The following is a 20,888-nucleotide window of genomic DNA, read 5'->3' as shown; positions in this document are numbered from 1 at the left end:
AAGACTCTAAACCTGAAAAATAAAATAGCAGTAAATGAATTCTATTTTGATTGGAGTCTATAGCAATTGCCTTCGCTTAATTTGTTAAAATCGATGTTGATCTAAGATTACATAAACAAATTAAATTGGAAAAAAATAAACATCTTAATACTTATACATTAAGCATATTGTGGCGAATTTTAGCATCACTTAGCTGTTAGTAAATAAAGGCACAACAACAATAAAGCAAGCTGCGACTCTTGTGTACATGAATTTAATCCATTTACACACGTACATAAAAGGCGACGAATAATTACTCACGCACACACATGTAGTCATCAGCCGAAGCTGGTTCTCACACATACACACGTATATAGCTGGTAACCAAGCAGGAGATTCTAGAAGGTGAAACGTCTAGACCTTTAGAGAAATATGCGGACAAGGCAACAGAGAGTATAAGAGCAGCGCAAGCTGAGCAATGACTAATCAGTTTGATTTAAGCACGCTATTACTTGCGAAGTGCAGAATAATTGTGAATTATAGTTGTACTACTCCCAAATTAGTCTAATAAAGACCATTTTGCAATACAGAATATTGGAGTGATTTATTCAACACTTTAGAGATTCGAGCCATAGCAGAAGGTTTCCAATAAGCGGAATTTCCCTAAATTCGGTACAATTGGTACAGAAGAGGAATTGTTGAACAAATTCCGAAGATTTCGAATACAACTTAAACATGGCAAAGTTAAGTGAATTAAAGATCCAGCAGCTGAATAAGGAGTTGGATAACCGTGGATTGAATACAAACGGCAATAAGATCGAACTTCAAGCACGGCTACGAGAGGTAATGGAGTCGGAAGGAATTAATGTGGATGTCTTTCATCCTGTTGGGGACGAGACGTCAACAACGCAGACAGTTACGAGCACAGACTTGAACATGATATTGGCTGCAATATTTGCTCAAACATCGACAGTGGCATCTCAACAGGAATCTCAGAAGACATATATGAGATCTGAACTGGAATCACAGGAGAACCGTATTGCATCCAAGATGGAATCGCAAGAGACACGCATAACATCAAAGATTGAAGCACAATTGGAAGAACAGAAAACACACATGGCGTCACAAACTGCAGAACAATTAAAAGAACGAGTGGCACGCATAAAATTACAGCTCCAAGCACAAGAAGAGCGTATCTCAACAAAACTGGAGGCACAGGAAACAAAATTCTCATTGCAGCTGGAGGCTTTTAGTGAAGGACAAGATAAAATGGAGGCCGAGATGGATGCTTTGAAGGATCGGATTCAGGAGTTACAATTGAACCGTCCAATCACTTCAACGTCTACTATGACGGTAAAGTTCCCAACGTTGGATGGTTCTGTACCTTTCCAGGTATTTAAGCTCCAATTTGTGAAGACGTCCGCAGCGAACAACTGGAATGCCGAAGATAAAGTTGCTGCATTGTTCATGGCTTTAAAAGGACCAGGTGTTGAGACCTTACAGACCATCCGAGAGTACGAACGTAACACTTATGAATCAGTGGTGGCTGCTGTAGAACGACGGTACGGAAGCGAATACAGGAAACAAATCTACCAAATAGAATTGCAAAACCGCTACCTAAAAGCTAACGAGACTTTGCAGGAGTTTGCCTCGGATGTTGAAAGATTGGCTCATCTAGCAAATGCAGACACACCCGTGGAATACATGGAGAGGGTAAAAATCCAGAGCTTTATAAATGGCATACGGGACGTGGAAACGAAGCATACGCAAACACAAAGCCAACATTTGCTGAAACAGTATCCCATGCACTGACTCAGTAAACTGCCTCACTATTGAGTAAACCAGCGTACAAATCCCATCGTGTGGAAGTAGAAAGACCAAAGTGGGTAGACACAATTTTGGAAGCATTGAAGGGAACGCAGCAGAGGAATAATGATGCAGTCAAATGGTTTAAGTGTGGGAAACCAGGGCACATTGCACGTTTTTGCAGCAAATCTCCAACTCCACTCAATCGTTAAACGAGTCAGCCGCAAGGGGCGACAGCTGGCTCCCGCAATGGAATGCCCCATAATCTCTATCTCGGACGACATGTGGATGGAAAGGAACGTTTACTGACTGTAGATACAGGTGCATCTCATTCCATAATTCGATCGGATTTAGTCAACAAGAAGATAAGACCATTACATGGAGCAAGATTACGTACAGCCACTGGAGAGGATACCCAGGTAATTGGAGAAGTAGCATGTAAAGTCGCAATTGGGAACGTCACGGTACTACACAGTTTTATAGTGGCAGAGATTGTTGATGAAATAATAATTGGAGTGGACTTCTTAATCGACCAAAGCATCAAGATCGCCATGCAAAGCAAGACGATGCGATATAAGAACATTAATTAATTTCGGCTACGAGAAAGGCAACAGCAGTAAACCAGTTCTGGTGGAGGATAATCAGCAAATACCACCAAAATCGGAGGCAGTAATCTAGGCAAAGGTTGATGGAGATTGTGGGACAAACAAATTGTGGGTTGTCGAGGCAGTAAACAAATCAACGCCGAATTTACTTGTAGGAAAAACCCTGGATATGATAAAACAAGATGGACGTATTCCGGTAAGAGTACTCAATGATTTAAGTCACCACTCAAACTGACCAAAGGAGCTATATTGGGAAGATGCCAAGAGGCTGAAGTAGTTATTAACAGTGAACAGCTCCAGGAAAAAGTTTCAACTAGCAAGATTAATCTTTCAAATGACATCACGGCATGGACGGAGGGGCTAGAGTAAGACTATCAGAGTAAGGCAAAACAGCTGATCGTAAAGTACGCAAACATATTTGACCAAGATGGCTACAAATAAGTTCGCACCAACGTTGTGAAAAATCAAATTGACACTGGAGATGCGAGGCCGATCCGTTAGGCTCCTCGTAGTGTTCCACTGGCGGAGCGGGAAATGGTGAGTCAAATCATACCAGAAATGAGCGACAGCGGCGTAGTCGAACCATCAGCGTCCATGGAGCTCACCGGAGGTACTTTTGAAGAAGAAGGATGGAAAAATGAGATTTTGCCTGGACTACCGGAAGTTGAATGACGTTACGAAAAAGGATAGCTACCCATTGCCAAGAATTGACGACACTCTGGACTCGCTATCTGGTATAAAATGGTTTTCCACACTGGACTTAAAAAGTGGCTACGCGCAAGTGGAGGTGAAGGAGGAAGACAAGGAGAAAACAGCCTTCAGTGTCGGAGATGGTCTTTAGCAGTTTACAGTAAATGCCCTTTGGACTATGTAATGCACCAGCTACTTTTGAAATACTCATGGATCAGGTACTGAAAGGACTACATTGGAAAACATGCTTTGTGTACCTAGACGACATCATCGTATTGGGAAAGAACTTCGAAGAACATCTGAAGAACTTGGAGGAGGTTTTCCAAAGAATAGCTGGTGCTGGTCTGAAACTTAGTCCCAAAAAGTGTACTCTGTTCAAGAAGCAAGTTAGTTACTTGGGTCATAAAGTAACGACGGAGGGCATCTGCACCACGAATGAAAAGATAGAAGCAGTGAAGGATTGGCCAAGACCACAGAATCTTCATGAGTTAAGAAGTTTCCTTGGGCTGTGTACATATTACCGTCGATTTGTACCAAATTTTGCCAGCGTAGTCCATAGCCTCCACGAGCTAACAAGAAAAAATAAAGCTTTTGAATGGAAAAAGGAGCAAGAAGTGGCTTTCCAAACATTGAAGGAGCGTTTGTGCACTGCCCCAATGTTGGCATATCCGATTCCAGGAGCAATATTTATTCTAAATACAGATACACGCTATAGCGAAGTGCAGTATAATTGTGAGGTATAGTTGTACTACTCCCAGAGTAGTCTAATAAAGGCCATTTAGCAATACAAGATATTGGAGTGATTTATTCAACAGTTTAGCGATTCGAACGTTGGCAGAAGGTTTCAAATAAGCGCAATTTCACTAAATTCGTTACAATATTAATTTTTCAAAGCGATGAGGTGCATTCCGAAGTCTTTTTTTTGTAGGCGCTCCAAAAGTAAGTCGTAAATTGGTTTGTCTTTACTTTTTTGTAAGGATGTTTCGCGGTATTCTGAGGTTTCTACCGAACGTCTTTGAAGCTCCTCCCACGGTTCACAAAAAATATCGGAGCCATTCCTTGTGTTCCTCAAAAGCATCAACTGACGAGCTTAGAATCGGTTCGATGCCTTCTGGGAAAAACCCAAACTGCGATTGAAAAGAAGTTATTTTTGCCGGAAAGAAAGATTCCTTACGTAAACATGCAATGGAATTTTTAAACGATTTGATTAAGCTGGTCAATACTTTTTGTATATGTATGTAATAGAAATAGGCTGCAATGACCAAAATTGGCTTTAGTGCAACTATTCAAGCCCTACGTTTCGCTAATCTTCTTAGCTTCTTCAGGGGCAGACTGCATTTATTAAATAATAGTATAATACACCACAAACAACAATGTTGAACATGAATCATGGAAATAGAAAATTATAGAACTTAAACATGAAGAACTTTTTGTGTAAATATCACATTAAGATAAAAAACTTACAATTTATGTGTATAAATATGTAATTATAATTTACATAATGCACAGTTGTCATTAATAAATAAATTAAATTCAAGTCAAAATTTAAAAGGTTTAGATACCCTTATATTTAGGTATACTTGTCAAATTGAACTTTGATCCATAAGTAGAAAAAACATACAATTATCATAAACATAATAAATAAGCGAATGAAATGTCATCAGTGTCCTCTTTCCTGTTTACAGTTCGGCTTCTGTTTTTCATTATTCGCAAGCTTTCCAGTGTCAATCTGACTTTTCCTCGCTTTTCTTTGTCTAAGATTTTCGCATTGTTTATGTCAGCTATGTGTATATATGTTGCGATAGTGCTGTGCTGTTTTTGTTGTTTTTAATGTCTGCAGCATGTTCTTTTAATCTTACGCCTAGTGTACGTTTTGTTGTTCCTATGTATGTTTTATTGCATGTTTGGTTTCCTTTTCCCTTACATTCGATTTCGTAAACTACATTGTTTTGTTGTGACGTTGGAATCGGGGTTTTTGTTTTGGTGTAGATACTGGACAGGGTTATGTTAGATTTATATGCCAAATATACGTTGTTGTTGCTTTTGTTTAAGGTTTTGTTAAAATTGTCTGTTAGCCTAGGTATATAGGTTACACTGTAAAATTGTTTAGGTCTGCCATCGGTATTTTCTGTAGTGTTGTTGATTTTTGTGTGTTTGATCTGTTCCATTTCCTGTTTTATTAGATTTTGTATGAGTGTGTGAGGGTACTTGCACTAAAGCAAATTTTGTTCATTGCAGCCTATTTCTATTACATACATATACAAAAAGTATTGACCAGCTTAATCAAATCTAAGAATTTTCGGAAGGCTTGCCGATACAACAAAGCATATAAAATATTTTGTAATCCCACTAGAAACAACAACAACGTACACCAATTTCATAATGAAGCACTATTATAATCATATAAAATACAAATATGGAGAGCACATTTGCATAACACTAAAACACTATAGTAAGCAAAAACAAAAACTTGCCAAGCAATTAAACCAATTGAAATTCTTGCTTGAATGCAAGAAATACGATTTAATTCCGAATCATCTCACTAATATCACTGGACTTACTATTAAAACTACATCTGAGAGGGTTAAACAACAGCTCGAAAGGTTCAAACGTCTGTTTCTCAAAAAAGTAATAAACGTAGAAATAACGCAAACAAACATAAACATAAAAGCCATTAGGAATAACATATACAACGCCGATCAACAGATAAAACGATACCTGAATGATGGAGATTACCGCGCGTTTATAGATAAACCAGAGTTACCGTACAAAAGAATAACTAAGGAGATAAAAGAAACACACAATAAAAAATTAAAAAAACTTAATCATGAACAAATTTCCAACATGGGCATCCATATGAACAACGATTGGTTCGTAAACAAAACGGACATTGTTTTTCTAGAGGAAGTCAAGTGGCTACTCTCTCTGGGTAGGAAGTTCACTATCCCAACGACTAAAACAAATTTTACACCAATACATGTCATAGCGGAAATGGAACAAATAATACAGACCTTTGGCGATGATAAAACGAAAGACGTAATTAGAAACAAGCTAAATAATAGAATACTACAATTCAAACGATGTAATAAGCATAACTCCAAAGAAAAGTTTATTTTGGAAACATTTAAAAAAACCAAATTATTTTTGAATGCACACAAAAATATTATTATAACTGACGCCGACAAAGGAAACAAAACCGCGGTACTATACAAGAAGAATATACCGAAAAAATGAGTAAAATAATAGACGACGAAAACACATATAAAACACTTAGGCATTAGATTAGTAGAAGACTTATACAAAAATAAAGCAATTACCTTAAAAGAAAAACAACAGCTTATGTTCTCAACTGCTAATGCCCCCAGAGTTTATGGCATGCCTAAAATAAACAAACCTGGTTATCCATTCCGTCCAATAGTATCGTCCATAAATGTACCATGTTACAGATTATCTAGATATGTTGGAGATATCCTCAAAGATTTAATATCTGAGGGACTCAATATAAAAATTCCTTTGAACTCAAAGAAAAAATCAACAATATAAATGTTTCCGACGACGACATACTGGTGTCGTTTGAAACCCTGTCCAGTATCTACACCAAAACAAAAACCCCGATTCCAACGTCGCAACAAAACAATGTAGTTTACGAATCGAATGTAAGGGAACAGAAAACCAAACATGCAATAAAACATACATAGGAACAACAAAACGTACACTAGAAAGAACATGCTGCAGACATTAAAAACAACAAAAACAGCACAGCACTATCGCAACATACAACAGCTACTTGCCACATAGCTGACATAAACAATGCGAAAATCTTAGACAAAGAAAAACGAGGAAAAGTCAGATTGACACTGGAAAGCTTGCGAATAATGCAAAACAGAAGCCGAACTGTAAACAGGAAAGAGGACACTGATGACATTTCATCCGCTTATTTATTATGTTTATGATAATTGTTGGTTTTTTCTACTTATGGATCAAAGTCCAATTTTACAAGTATACCCAAACATAAGGGTATCTAAACCTTTTAAATTTTGACTTGAATTTAATTTATTTATTAATGACAACTGTGCATTATTTTAATTATAATTACATATTTATACACATAAATTGTAAGTTTTTATCTTAATGTGATATTTACACAAAAAGTTCTTAAGTTCTATAATTTTTATTTAATAAATGCAGTCTGCCCCTGAAGAAGCTAAGAAGATTAGCGAAACGTAGGGCTTGAATAGTGGAGTCCTTTGACTTGCACTAAAGCAAATTTTGGAATTTTTAAACAATGGTACAATTTTCGGCTTGGTTATCTGCTGCTCTTATTGTAATAAACGTCCTGTAATTGTAGTTTTTTTACTTTCAAATTAGTATAGAAAATGTAACAATGAGCTGGTGAAATAATGATATTGAAAATGAGCCATATTCATAAAACGTGTAAACGTGATTACTATCAAAAATGGACTTCATCAGCTTTGTGCATATGGCCATAAATTTCGTTCACATAATTCACCACCATAACGGACCCCAGCGGGTTAGGGGGATTAGAATATACCCGCGGTAGGTATGCCCGTCGTAAGAGGCCCCTACCAAATTGATTCAAGGGCTTGTGTAGCGCAATATATAGCTTCTCCAACCCAATTGTCAACCTCACCTACGCGTGGCCAATCCTGTTTCATTAACAGTCGAGGTTCTGGTAACCCCAAGTTCCTCATGGAACTAGGGGGTAGGGAGAGCGGGATGGCATAGAAAGTTTAATATGGTCAGATAAATCGTTCCCGAGATGGTCGGGCTAGTACCTTAATGTTTGCATTGTTACCGGAACGTACCGGATCTATAGTCGACAAAGGACCATCAATATCGATAACACTCCCCACTTCGGGGTGTCTCTTTATCGTTAATACAACAACAAAAACATCACCACCATAACGGTTATCTTACCATCAATTCTGCAGGGAATTTGGCATAAATCTGATTTGCCACGTACAGAAAATCTCGTTCTCGCATTAATTTAGATTTAGAAGTGTAGATTCAAATGCGTCTTCAATATTGTTTGCTCTGCCTCTTTGCCTTAACATCGATGGATTCGTTTCTTCAACGAAATGCTTTTTTAAACTTTCAGTCTTGGAAGATAAATAATTTTCCAAATCCTTAAATGTTAAGTGGCAAAAATTCATTTAAAAATAAAATTTCAGGTACTCAAATTGTATGCTAACAAAATCAGCAGGCCCTAATTTAAATTCCCTTGGAACAGGCGAAGTGGTAGCCTCTAAAAACTTCCAGAGCTGGGTTTCTATACTTACAAGTATATCCGTTATTTCGTAGGTTTCCAAAAAATGTTAAATATAAAATAATTTGCTATAAAGTCACCATGCTTCCAACTATTACGTTTTGTTGCTGCAGTTGTTTCAGTTTCCATTGAAATTAAAATTTTTTACTAAAGTCGTCTTTAAAAATTTTCTTAATGTCGTTTTCTGTCAACAGTGTTTCTTGATCACTAATTCCAAAAGCTTTTTAAAACCCTTGAATTATTGGAATATCTTCATGGCGATTAGTATAAAAAGCATAAATGTTAGTTTTAGACCTCAAAATGCTTACTTAAAAATATTTCCCGAAACAAGAGACACAAACGAACTGCAAAATTCTTTTAGTAGTGCATGGAATATTTGTTTCTTGAAATAACTTACTAAAACTATTAACATTTATGCAATATTTATTGAGGCTATTTTTGAAATAAATTACTTACAATATGTGTTTTGATCAGTGGGTTCATGCCCCGGGCAAAGAACCTCAAAACTTTAGAAATAAGTTTTATGAATTAAAAGAAAGTTTTTCTAAAACGCCCCTCGGCCGTGTTTGGCAAGCACTCCGAGTGTATTTTTTCCATGAAAAGCTCTTTGTGAAAACTCATATGCCTTGCAGATGCCGTTCGGAGTCGGCATAAAACAAGTACATAGGTCCCGTCCCTCGCAATTTTTAGAAAAAATTAAAATGAGCACGACGCAAATTGGAAGAGAAGCTCGACCTAAATTCTTCTCGGAGGTTATCGCGCCTTATATTTATTACTTTTTTATTTTTATATATGTCATGGTGCTCACCGCTGAATATGATATTGATAAGAGAATCGATCAACGGAAACCGCTTTTCATATTGCACGCCGATTTCTGTATTCACAAATTCGATTATTTTAAAAATAGCACAAAGAAAATTTAATTTAATTTAATTTATTTGGATTAAAGTCGACACAGACACAATGCGGTCGACTACTAAGATATATAAAACATAAAATTAATGTTATAATTAAAAATATTTAAATTCAACCATACATAGGAAAGAAAGTACAAAATATCAGGCCAGACGTGACAGTATTGAATTATGCAACTCGGAAAACGAACATTCAAAACTGATGCAGTTATACAAGTTGTTGTAGTGCGAACACCAACTTCGCAGTGGATTATTTTTGGCAAAATTTTGCCGGCAAAGTGGTAAATAAAAAGGCACAAAGTGCCTGGACGTTCTACCAGGAACAGCAAAATTTAGTCGACTAACAAGATCAGATGAGTCAATCTCGCCCATAATGAGCTTGTGAATGAACATTACCCCGAGTAAAGTTCTTCGATTTTCTAAAGTTGGCAGATTTATAAGGAGAAGCCTATTTCTATATGGTGGCAAATGCACACTAGAATCCCAGTTAAGACCACGTAGTGCAAATATAATGAATTGCTTCTGTACTGACTCAATACGCTTTATAAAGTTTTGATACCCTGGGCACCAGACACACGAACAATACTCTAAGATTGGTCGTACCAACGATGTGTAGAGGGTCTTAGTCAGATACGGATCATTAAACTCCTTAGCCCATCGCTTCACAAAACCGAGTATACCCGTTGCTTTGCTTAGCATTGATGAGATATGCGTATTAAAAGTCAGTTTAGGATCAAAAAGAACGCCTAGATCACTTACGACAGATATACGCTCCAAAGGCGTGCTGTTTAACGTATACGATGTCAAACTTGGCTTCACTCGGTGAAATGTCATTAGTTTACACTTCGAGCAATTCAAAACTAGTAAATTTGCAGTACACCAACATTGAAATGAGTCCAAGTCTGCCTGAAGAAACTCCACACGGGAAGACTCCGAAGGCAAGTATGAGTAACAAAGTTTAACATCATCTGCATACATAAGAGTTCGGGAATGTATGAGAGTTTGTGGTAAGTCATTTATAAACAAGGTAAAAAGTAACGGACCCAAATGACTACCCTGAGGCACACCAGACGTTACATCAAACAACCTAGAAAAGCTGTTTTTAAACAAAACTTGTTGAGTCCGATTCGCGAGATAGCTTTCGAGCCATGCAAGCAAATGCTTTGGAAATCCAAGTAAATCAAGTTTGTAAACTAAAAGCTCATGATTGACAGAGTCAAACGCTTTACTGAAGTCGGTATAGATCACATCCGTTTGCCTATTGTTTAAAAATCCATCCATTACAAAAGAAGTAAACTCTAGCAAGTTGGTAGTAGTTGATCTACGCGGCACAAACCCATGCTGGCAGGGCGATAATATGGAGCTACACATGTGTTGAAGTTGACATGTAATTATTCGCTCAAATGTTTTGGGAATAGCTGAAAGCTTAGCTATACCTCTATAGTTCTCGATACTAGACCTACTACCTTTTTTGTGTAAAGGTATAATAAATGATTTCTTCCAAATCAATGGAAAAGTGGCAGATTCCACAGATAATTGGAATAATTTATGTATCGGCTCAGATAAGTTAACTGCACAGTATTTGAGTACACAACTAGGAACGCCATCTGGACCCGGAGAAAAAATCGGTTTCAAACCGAGAAGGCTCTGAAGAACAGTATTCTTATCAATTACTGCATTAGGAATGCAATTAAAACTTTCCAAGTTGTAGGAGTGTTGACCGGGTTGAAAACGTTTAGATGAGTAGGTCGACCTGAAGAATTCTGCAAATAATTCCGCAATATCATTATCAGAACTAGCATTCTTGCAACCAAAAGAAAAAGTAGCTGGAAAACCAGATGTTTTCCTCTTGGAATTAACAAAACTGAAAAATCTTTTCGGATTGTTGAAAAATTGAAGTTTACAACTGCTTAAGTACAATTTATAACATTGTTGGTTTAGACAATGAAAGTTGCAACGAGCAACCGAATATTTAGAAAAATCGGCAGACGATCCTGATCTCTTGAAACGTTTATAAAGCCTAGATTTAACATTATTGAGTCTAATAAGTTGTCTTGTGAACCAAGGTGGTTTACTTGTTCCAGCACTAACACATCGAAGGGGGACACAGCTTTCAAAGAAGCCATCAAGAATACCGTAAAATAATGAAGTCGCTGAGTTGACGTCCTTACTCGAATAAAGATCTGACCAGTCATGAGTAGCAATCAATTCGTTGAGTTTTATGAAGTCCGCCTTATAAAAACATCTTGAGCGGGATCGAGATTTTAATTTTGTAAAGCACAGCTCCATAGGAGGCTGAATAATATCAATTTCTATTTCAAGCGTAGGATGTAAGGGATCTTCTGGAAAAGATAAAGGAGAAATACGATTGAGAGCAATACCCACTGATTCATCCACAAATACCAGGTCAAGAATCTTGTTTTTACAATTTAAAACATTGTTGATCTGTACGAGAGATGTATCTAAAATAGTCTTAACGAAATCATGCTGACAGGTGGGAGTCAAAGTGTTTGAGTCGCTCAAGCTAATCCAATTTACCGAGGGTAAGTTGAAATCACCAAGAACGACTAAGCGATCTTTGTCTCGCAACTGAGAGTACAAGTTTCGAATAGCTAAATTATGGCAATTGTAAACATACATATCCGACCGGGGCGGAATATATGAGCAACAAATATATAAGTTAAAACATCGCATTGAAATCTTTACTGCTATAAACTCAATATCAAATGCGTTGTCCGACAACAGCAACTCGGATGAAAGACTTGAGTCCACAGCAATAAGAACACCGCCTGCTCTAGATATACGATCACGCCGGTAAACGACGTAGTTACTTGAAAAAAGCTCAGCGTTAAAATTGTCAGGTTTTAACCAGGTCTCGGTGAAAGCAACAACCTGCGCTGTAAAAGCGAAACTGTTAAGAAAAAAGGTATTTAATTTAGATCGTAAACCACGAACATTTTGGTAATGAACGACTATAGAGAGTGAGTCGGTGACTACTTTTTTGCTGTACCCGCGGTGAAGGTAATAGAGTTTTTTGGCACTATATTGGTATTTCTCTTGTACAAATGCACCACAGAATGCTCCGGCCAAAAAGAACTGTCAAGAACACTATCAACATAAAGGTGTGGCACAGTTATTTTAAAAGATGAAATTTCCCTTTCATATTTAAAGTTAAATTTGAAAACTTCAACACTAGAATTATTAATATTAAGTTTAGAGCATATATAATTTGAAATATCATCGACAGTCAATGAAGCATGCAACCGAGAAACAAAAATTGCTCTGCGAGGCGGAACGGCAGTCACCTCCCTAGGACCAACAGGTTGCACCACGGAAACTGTCGAAGCAGAAATAGATGTTGATGTGGATGCAGAAGTTGACGTAGATGCAGGTGATGAGCCCACTGTCGAAGCAGAAATTGATGTTGAAGTTGATGTAGATGCAGAAGTTGATGTAGATGCAGCTGACGAACCCACTGTGGTCGACTTCTTACGACGTTTGCTAACACCTGCACGTTTGCCTTTATTACCCTCATCAACATACTGTGACTCAACAGCATGCTTTGTGTTATTGGTTTTTAATGTAGTATTGTTTGCAGTTTTGTTGTGCGTGTCATTGTTATTATTATTTTTAACTAAAGAAGAAGCATAGGTACTAGCTTTAGCGCGACCAATGCTGTTGACCACCGCTTTAAATACAGGAGCAGAATTTATCTCATTAATATTTAATGATGTTCTATGTATGTTAGAATGTGTTGATGAAGCGCCATGAAGATGAGTGTCAGACAAAGAGCGAAAACGAAAGCTGTTCAAAGGCAATGGCTGTTTAACATGAAACTTCGCAAAATCTTCTCTCAAGACTTTCACATCATTTGCGACAGCAGTGTTGTTGTCATTAAGGTATTTAAAATCAGAGCGAATCTCTGCTTGCCAATCGCTAATTTGAGCACGCAAACGATGGCCATCGTCGAGTGATAACTTCAGTGCGGTTATGAGCTCTGCATTCTTAGCTTTAAGCAGGTTAATTTCACTCACTAAAGATACTAGTGTTTGTTGAATATTAACATTATTAGCAACACTTCGCTCATTATCATTGTTTACAGCATCGACAATTGAGTCATTGCACAGCGCAGACAAATCAATTACTGTATTTTCAGTTGTATTTATTGTTGATGTAGCACTGACAGTGGGGGGTGGCGAGCGAATAGAGCGACGTCGTTCACATGCACAAACCTTGCAATAATAAGCACTATTGGTTTCACTCAAATATTCGAGATCAGTAGGCAAAACACCGGTACAATGCAAATGAAAAAGTTCACTGCACTTAGCGCATTGAATTTTAGGTTGACCGCGATCGACCCTATTTCCACAAATACACGGCATTTTGTATTACGTATTGAACTAAAGCAAAAACAATCAAAAATGATTTAGAATTTACAAAAACACAAGCGAGCGCTTAGAAACACGTCCGAACAGCGCGAAGGTTCGTAATGAAATAATCTTTTTCAAAGCTGAAACTAAAATCCAAACCATATTTTAAATTTGTTTTATATTAAAATAAATTGGGTGTTGTGTTTTTTATGTACTCATTTCAGATAGACAAGGAAGAAATATATCTACGCAGAGTGATTGGCGCCAAAAAAGATCAGTATTTTCTAAACAAAAAAGTAGTTCCAAGAACCGAAGTCGTCAATTTGCTCGAATCTGCTGGATTTTCAAATTCAAATCCTTACTATATCGTCAAGCAAGGAAAAATCAACCAAATGGCTACAGCCGCGGATTCGTACAGATTAAAATTATTACGAGAAGTGGCTGGCACTCGGGTTTATGATGAGAGAAAGGAAGAATCGCTCAATATTTTACGAGATACGGAGGGAAAGCTTGAAAAAATATCAGAGTATTTAAGAACTATAGAAGATCGTTTGCAAACGCTAGAAGAAGAAAAAGAAGAACTGAAAGAATACCAAAAATGGGATAAAGCAAGGCGAATGCTTGAATATATAATACATGAAACAGAACTAAAAGAAACTAAAAGGGCACTTGATGATCTTAATGAACAGAAAAAATCGTCTGTAGACAAGAAGAAAGTTTATAGTATGGAAATTCAAAAGGCACAAGAAAACATAAAAGATATACAAAAACGCCTTAAAGACGCAAAGAAGGATGTTGTTTCAACAAAGGAGGAGCGTTCGGTATTGTTAACAGAACAGCAACAACTTCTACGAGAGAAAACAAAGCTTGATCTTATAATTATTGATCTCAATGATGAAGTTCAGGGAGATAATAAATCAAAGGAAAGGGCTGATCTTGAGTTGAAAAAGCTAAAAATAACCATAACTGAAAAGGAGAAAGAATTGGATGACGTCAAACCAAAATACGAAGCTATGAAGCGCAAAGAAGAAGAATGTTCAAGGGATCTTGCATTAAAGGAACAGAAAAGAAAGGAATTATATGCGAAACAAGGCCGAGGTTCACAATTTTCCTCACGGGAGGATAGAGATAAATGGATACTAAATGAACTAAAATCTCTAAGCAAACAAATAAGAGACAAAATAAATCATCACACAAAATTAGTTGATGATTTAAAGAAGGATAGTAATGCTGAAAAGGATTTAAATCGGAAAATTGAAGAGCACTCAAATGAGCTAGAGCAACTAAGGCTTCAAATTGATGAACACAACAAAAAGTACTACGAGTTGAAAAAAACCAAAGACCAGTTTCAAGCAGTGAGAAACGAACTATGGCGAAAGGAAACGCAAATGACACAGCAGCTACAAACACATAAAGAGGAACTGTCTAAAACAGACCAGGCATTGAGAAGTATGGCCGGTAAACCAATATTAAACGGTCGTGACTCTGTTCGCAAAGTGTTGGACAACTTTTTTGAGCGTGGAAGCCCTTTTGCAGATATAGCAAAATCCTATTATGGCCCGGTCATTGAAAACTTTAGTTGCGATAAGACTATATATACAGCAGTTGAAGTTACGGCTGGAAATAGATTATTCCATCATATAGTCGAGTCTGACAAAGTAGGGACACAAATTTTGAAAGAAATGAATAAACTTAAACTTCCAGGAGAAGTTACATTCATGCCCCTCAATCGGTTACAAGTAAAAATACACGATTACCCGGAGGATCCAGATTCTATTCCGATGCTCTCCAAGCTCAAATATGATGAGCAGCACGATAAAGCGTTAAGATATATATTTGGGAAAACTTTAATATGCCGGAACTTGGAAAGGGCAACTGAATTAGCCAAAAGCACTGGTTTGGATTGTGTAACTTTAGATGGTGATCAGGTATCATCAAAAGGATCTTTAACAGGTGGTTATTTTAATACATCTAGATCGCGTCTCGAAATACAGAAAAAACGTACTGAATACACACAGCAAATACGGGATTTCGATAAGGAATTATCTAAGTTGCGAAACGAAATAAAACAAACTGAGAATAGCATCAATTCAGTGGTTTCAGAAATGCAGAAAACCGAAACTAAACAGGGAAAAACCAAAGATATATTTGAAAAACTCCAAGGGGAGATCCGCTTAATGAAAGAAGAACTATTAAGAATTGAGAAATATAGATCGACTAAAGAAAGATCTGCCGCCCAATGCAAAGCAAGCTTAGAAGCAATGAATAGTACGAAGTTTGGTTTAGAAGCTGAACTTAATCAAGAACTTTTATCTAGCTTGTCCGTACAGGATCAACGGGAAATAGATCAGCTCAACGAAGACATTAGAAAGCTTAACCAAGAAAACAAAGAGGCATTCACACAAAGAATGCAGTTAGAAGTTGTAAAAAATAAGCTTGATAATCTCCTAACCAACAATCTTTTTCGAAGACGGGATGAATTGATTCAAGCCCTTCAAGAAATATCTGTTGAGGATAGAAAACGCAAGCTTTTAAACTGTAAAAATGATGTGATATCTACGGAGAAACGGATAAAAAAAGTTAATCTTGATTTAGAGGATATTGAGAAAAGGTAGATATGTATGTATTTTTATTTATATATTTTTCTGTGTGGAGAGATTTCCTAATTTTTCTCTTTTTTACACAACGGGTAGTCAAGTTTACACACAAGGAGTAGGATAACTTGTTACTAGATATGATTTGACTAAGTTTGCAATGAAACATGGAATAACATTTGAATGTTAAAATCCATTTTCATAGTTATAGTTTGTCTTTTTTAAAAGGTTTTATTTAGCTTGACTTGGCTGGCCGGCACGAATTTTGCAATTGAAATTTAAGTAACGTCCCGATAAGCTACAAGCTTGAAACTTGGAATATAGTTCAGAACCCGATGACAATGCCATAATAAGAAAAAAAACTCCGATAGTTGGCGCATGGATCGAAATATTTAAAAAAATCGTATTTGTGGTTCATATTTGGAACACATAATACGTACATGAATAGAAAGCGACCTATGATGTCCGATTTGGCTCATATTTGGAACAAATATTACATACAGTCCGGTAGAAGTGACATCAAAATATTTTGGAGTTCGAGGAGGGACAAGCATATGTGACGCAGAGTCGAGTAAAGTCTTTGGAAGGATTATGTATTGAGGACTTAGATTGTAACAAATTGTCAGGAAAGAGTCCTTGTAATAATGAGGCACTAATTAGAATGAGAAATAATAGGCAATTAAAAAAGACTAAAAACTTGAAAATAAAATAATAAAAAAAAATTGTAGTTAAACGGTTTTATTGAAAACAATACTTACATGAAGTAATAATAATACTAAAAGCTAGAAAATAATTAGGTAAGTCCTTGGTACTAGTCATCACGCTCCTCGTCAATCTAGGGCGTTGATCAGACAATTAAATAAAAGTGTTGGACGCGTCAAATTTCTATTGATAGTCATATATAAGACCAGCTGAACCGTAATAAGGTTATGCTACGCCTCACATTTTTAGAAATTTCACGCCCCCAACGTTTTTATTTAATTGTCTGATCAACGCCGTAGATTGATGAGGAGTGTGATAAATAGTACCTAGGACCTACCTAATTATTTTCTAGCTTTTAGTATTATTATTACTTCATGTAAGTATTGTTTTCAATAAAGCCGTTTAACTTAATTTTTTTTTAAATTATTTTATTAGTCGAATAAGTCCGAATTTTTTTGAAAAATTCCACAAAAACTGTACAGACCGGACTTTTATTTTATAACTAAGAAAATTAAATTTAAATCCGGACCTTTCTTTGTAATGACAGAATAAAAGTCCGGGAATATGTACATGGAACGGCTTATCCGAATGAAACGAATTTTATACCAATCGATTCTTCTAAATATCTGGATTCTAAACCATTATTTCAATACCAGAAATTTTTTATAGAAAAATACCATAAATTTGTTATAGAAAAACTAACACCAACTCTCAGTGTACTTAACTTATACTTTTTCAAGTTTACACCTGTTTTTTCGCCATAAAGCTTGGTCCAATTGAGATACTGCCTTGAAATCCACTTTCCGTTGAAACAGGATTCCGGGAACCGGGAAATGGACATAATCGGACAGTAACCACGACCACTTTTTGCTTACAGAGAATTACATAAAACACAGAATATGCGTTATTTTAGTATCTAAAGAAGCTGTGACACTAAAGGCCAAACACATTCGACTTTTCCGTCGTTTTGGCGCTGACGTCACTTTGAAAGACCGAAACCTTGAAACCTTTCCTGCCACAATGAACGCAAAAATAAAATTCAAATTTTGATTTTCTTCATTCAAAAATGTAAAACACAAATTTTTTAGTTTAAAAAAGAAAATATTTTTGTAAACTAAACCCGATTAATTAAAAATAGAATAAAATCGAGCAAAATTAGAAGACTGCAAGGAAATTGACTGACAATGCCACCGAAACATAAGTTTTTGATATGCTTTTGCGTAACTTTGGTGTTTCCGTCGCGTTATTTGTGGATTGAGAACATAGCCATGGAGACGTGTGTGTTCAAAGTCAGCTGGCGACGCAGCGTAAGCGACACAAAAGTTGAATGTATTGTGGTGACACGTTGCAAGCAGGACATACATTATGTATGTTGGGGTTTATCCTGGATAAGATTTTAACCTGGTACACTATGTTACGTGGCTGACTGTTTGGGTGGTGAGGAGCGGCGGCAAGCAGGTATGCTTGCGGGTCCAGGCTAGCTCGTCGTCTTGGGCGGGGTATTGCACCACCGACCTCACCCGCAGCCACATGAACAAAATAGGGCTTCATACCTGCATGATGAAAAAAAGGAAAGAAAAAGCTGAAAAAGATATAATTAGACGTGAGGGGCAAAGTTAGAAGGGGGAAAGCATAAGGGGCAGAAAAAGCTGGAGGCCTGTCCTGTCAGGTGGAGTCTACCCTTCCTCTGCAGTGCAAGTTGTGCTGACTCCTATCTACTTACAGTTTCCCCAAACCTGACACTAGTCTGTCCGTCTGTCACTTGGTAATTTTTCCCTACCACTCACCTTCACCTTACCTGGCCACGCTCAAGCGCAGCACCGACACCAAAAAGTTAAATTTAGCCCTGCATTATTAAAATTTCACGATTTCATCCATACATTATACAATTTATTCATAATTTAATCTGACTTAGAGCTATACCCTAATGCTATCTAATTCATTGCCTGAAAACAAATGATATTTGTAAGGCTAAAAGCCCGCTTAAAATTCACTTTCAAGAGAAAGCAAAACAAAATGTTAACATACGATTTCAATTAATTTCGATTCAATTCAATTCAAAACAATGGTTTGTAAAGGCAAACAAAAAGTAAAAAGGAAAACTAGAAGTGAGGTTCCTTATACTAGTAGAGAAAAAAAAGGTTTATGCACCACCCTAATATGTTATCTTACTGACTACTATCTTAAAATCTACAGATATAAAATTCAAACAAAATAAAATAAGAGGGCGAACAAAAAAAATTCAAGTACCCTAATCCCTGACCTACCGCAACCGCTCAAGTAAACATAAGATCAAATATGTACAAAGCAAAAGTAGGTCATCAAAGCAAAAGAATTTATATGTTTATGAAAACAAAAGGTATGTATGTAAGTGCAAATGTACGTTTGTGACGTTTTTCATGCATGTACATATGTTCGTTGCAATCTGTTTTTATTTTTCTGATTTGCTAATTCCTGTTCTAGTTTTGCAAGAGCAGGAATCTGTGCTAACACATGTGCATACACTCAAAAAGGTGTATTTTGATAAATTTTAATATTTCACTCAAAACACTCACCAAGTTACTCTTCTTATCCAACGGTGCCGCTGCAGTTGAGTAGCTGAAACAAAAAAAAAAACTCAAACATACATATGTACCTATGACCACAATCAAGAAAGCCACCCTCAAACACTCAGCCACGACCACTCGCTGGTGATCTTTGATAATGAGTGCTTTGGTAGTATCAAAGCTGCCCGCGTGATGGTGAAACACAAAAATTAATAATAAAAATTAAAAATTCGTAATCAAAAAACAAATTCTTTGGTGCGGAGGGCACACTATTGTGTATTATCTTGGGGTGGCAAAGAAAAGGTATTTTGGAATTGGTTTTCCCAATAATGCTTAAAGAAAACAGATAAAAAAACCGAAAATTCAAAAATTCAGAAAAAAATTGTTTCTTTTGTTGGTGCGGTGCTACCATAGGTAGCAGAAAACATGTGCGAATAAAGAAATGTGTATATGGTAGAAGATAAATGCACCAAAAGATAAAAAAAAGGACTGTCAAACCAAGAAAAAAATGACACAAAAAGATAATGTAGAACAAAAAGAAAAGGGATGGAGGCAGGAGTGCCACCATTAATTCCTGAAATATGGAGTTAAACTATAAAAAAAAACTATATCTCTCCTAACAACAAAATGCTTTGCCCCGTAACGAAATTACCCTTTTGCCCCTTCCTTACGAAGATTATGCCCTCTATGATAGTATTTAAATAAAAATAAAAAAATATTATAATATATAAATATATACAAAAATAATAATATGACCAAATGTGATTCCGGAACAGCTCCTCCCTCCGCCGATTTTTGCTGTTGTTTAGGTTACCAGGACTACATGCGCCGGCCCAAAATTGTACAAAACGTGTTGTGGTTGTTGCTGGTGTCTTTCTTTAGTGCCGTTTTGCCAAAAATCGTCTAGTACCCTTTTTTCTTGTCGTATGTGTTGACGTGGCTGTTGCTGTGGTTGCGTCTCAATGCCGCCCGTGAAAAGTGCTATCGATGTTGCCAATTTTATTGTGTTTTGCAGTTATTGTTGTGGTGTGCGCATGCAACGAATTAAATATAATGTAGTGTTTGTGGGTGTGTGTGGTACTTGTTGTTGGGGGATATTTCGCCAATAAAAAATAGGCGATGGCTGTGGTTGTTGTTGTTGTAGCACGACACCGCCGGTGCGAAATTTTACGTTTTAAGTTACCAAGTTCTTGTAGATGATTCAGTTGTTGTTCTTGTTGTGGTTTGTGCCGTCAGTTATTGTAGACCAACGTCGCCGGTGGAAAAATGTTGTGTGGGATGTTACCAAGATGATGTAGTTGTTGCCGGGCGGTATGTCGCCAATATAAAAATGTATACAGGTGGTGGTTGGTGTTGAATGAATAAAAATGAAAAAATATATGTGGTTGTTGTGTG

At 36.8% G+C, this 20,888-nt stretch overlaps 1 protein-coding gene across 6 annotated transcripts in view; it reads left to right on the top strand.

Annotated features, from left to right (window-relative positions):
- Positions 1–20,888, top strand: part of SMC3 (structural maintenance of chromosomes 3) — a 406,833-nt gene that overhangs the window by 290,001 nt on the left and 95,944 nt on the right. For all 6 annotated transcript variants that reach the window (XM_067782139.1, XM_067782142.1, XM_067782143.1 and 3 more), the window contains one exon: positions 13,876–16,262. In XM_067782139.1, the coding sequence (XP_067638240.1) occupies positions 13,876–16,262 (2,387 nt within the window). The remainder of the gene's footprint in view (positions 1–13,875; positions 16,263–20,888) is intronic.

This window comes from Eurosta solidaginis, chromosome 4 (assembly GCF_040869045.1).
Source record: "Eurosta solidaginis isolate ZX-2024a chromosome 4, ASM4086904v1, whole genome shotgun sequence".
In the NCBI taxonomy this organism is placed as follows: Eukaryota; Metazoa; Arthropoda; class Insecta; order Diptera; family Tephritidae; genus Eurosta; species Eurosta solidaginis.
This window is presented reverse-complemented; position numbering and strand designations above follow the sequence as displayed.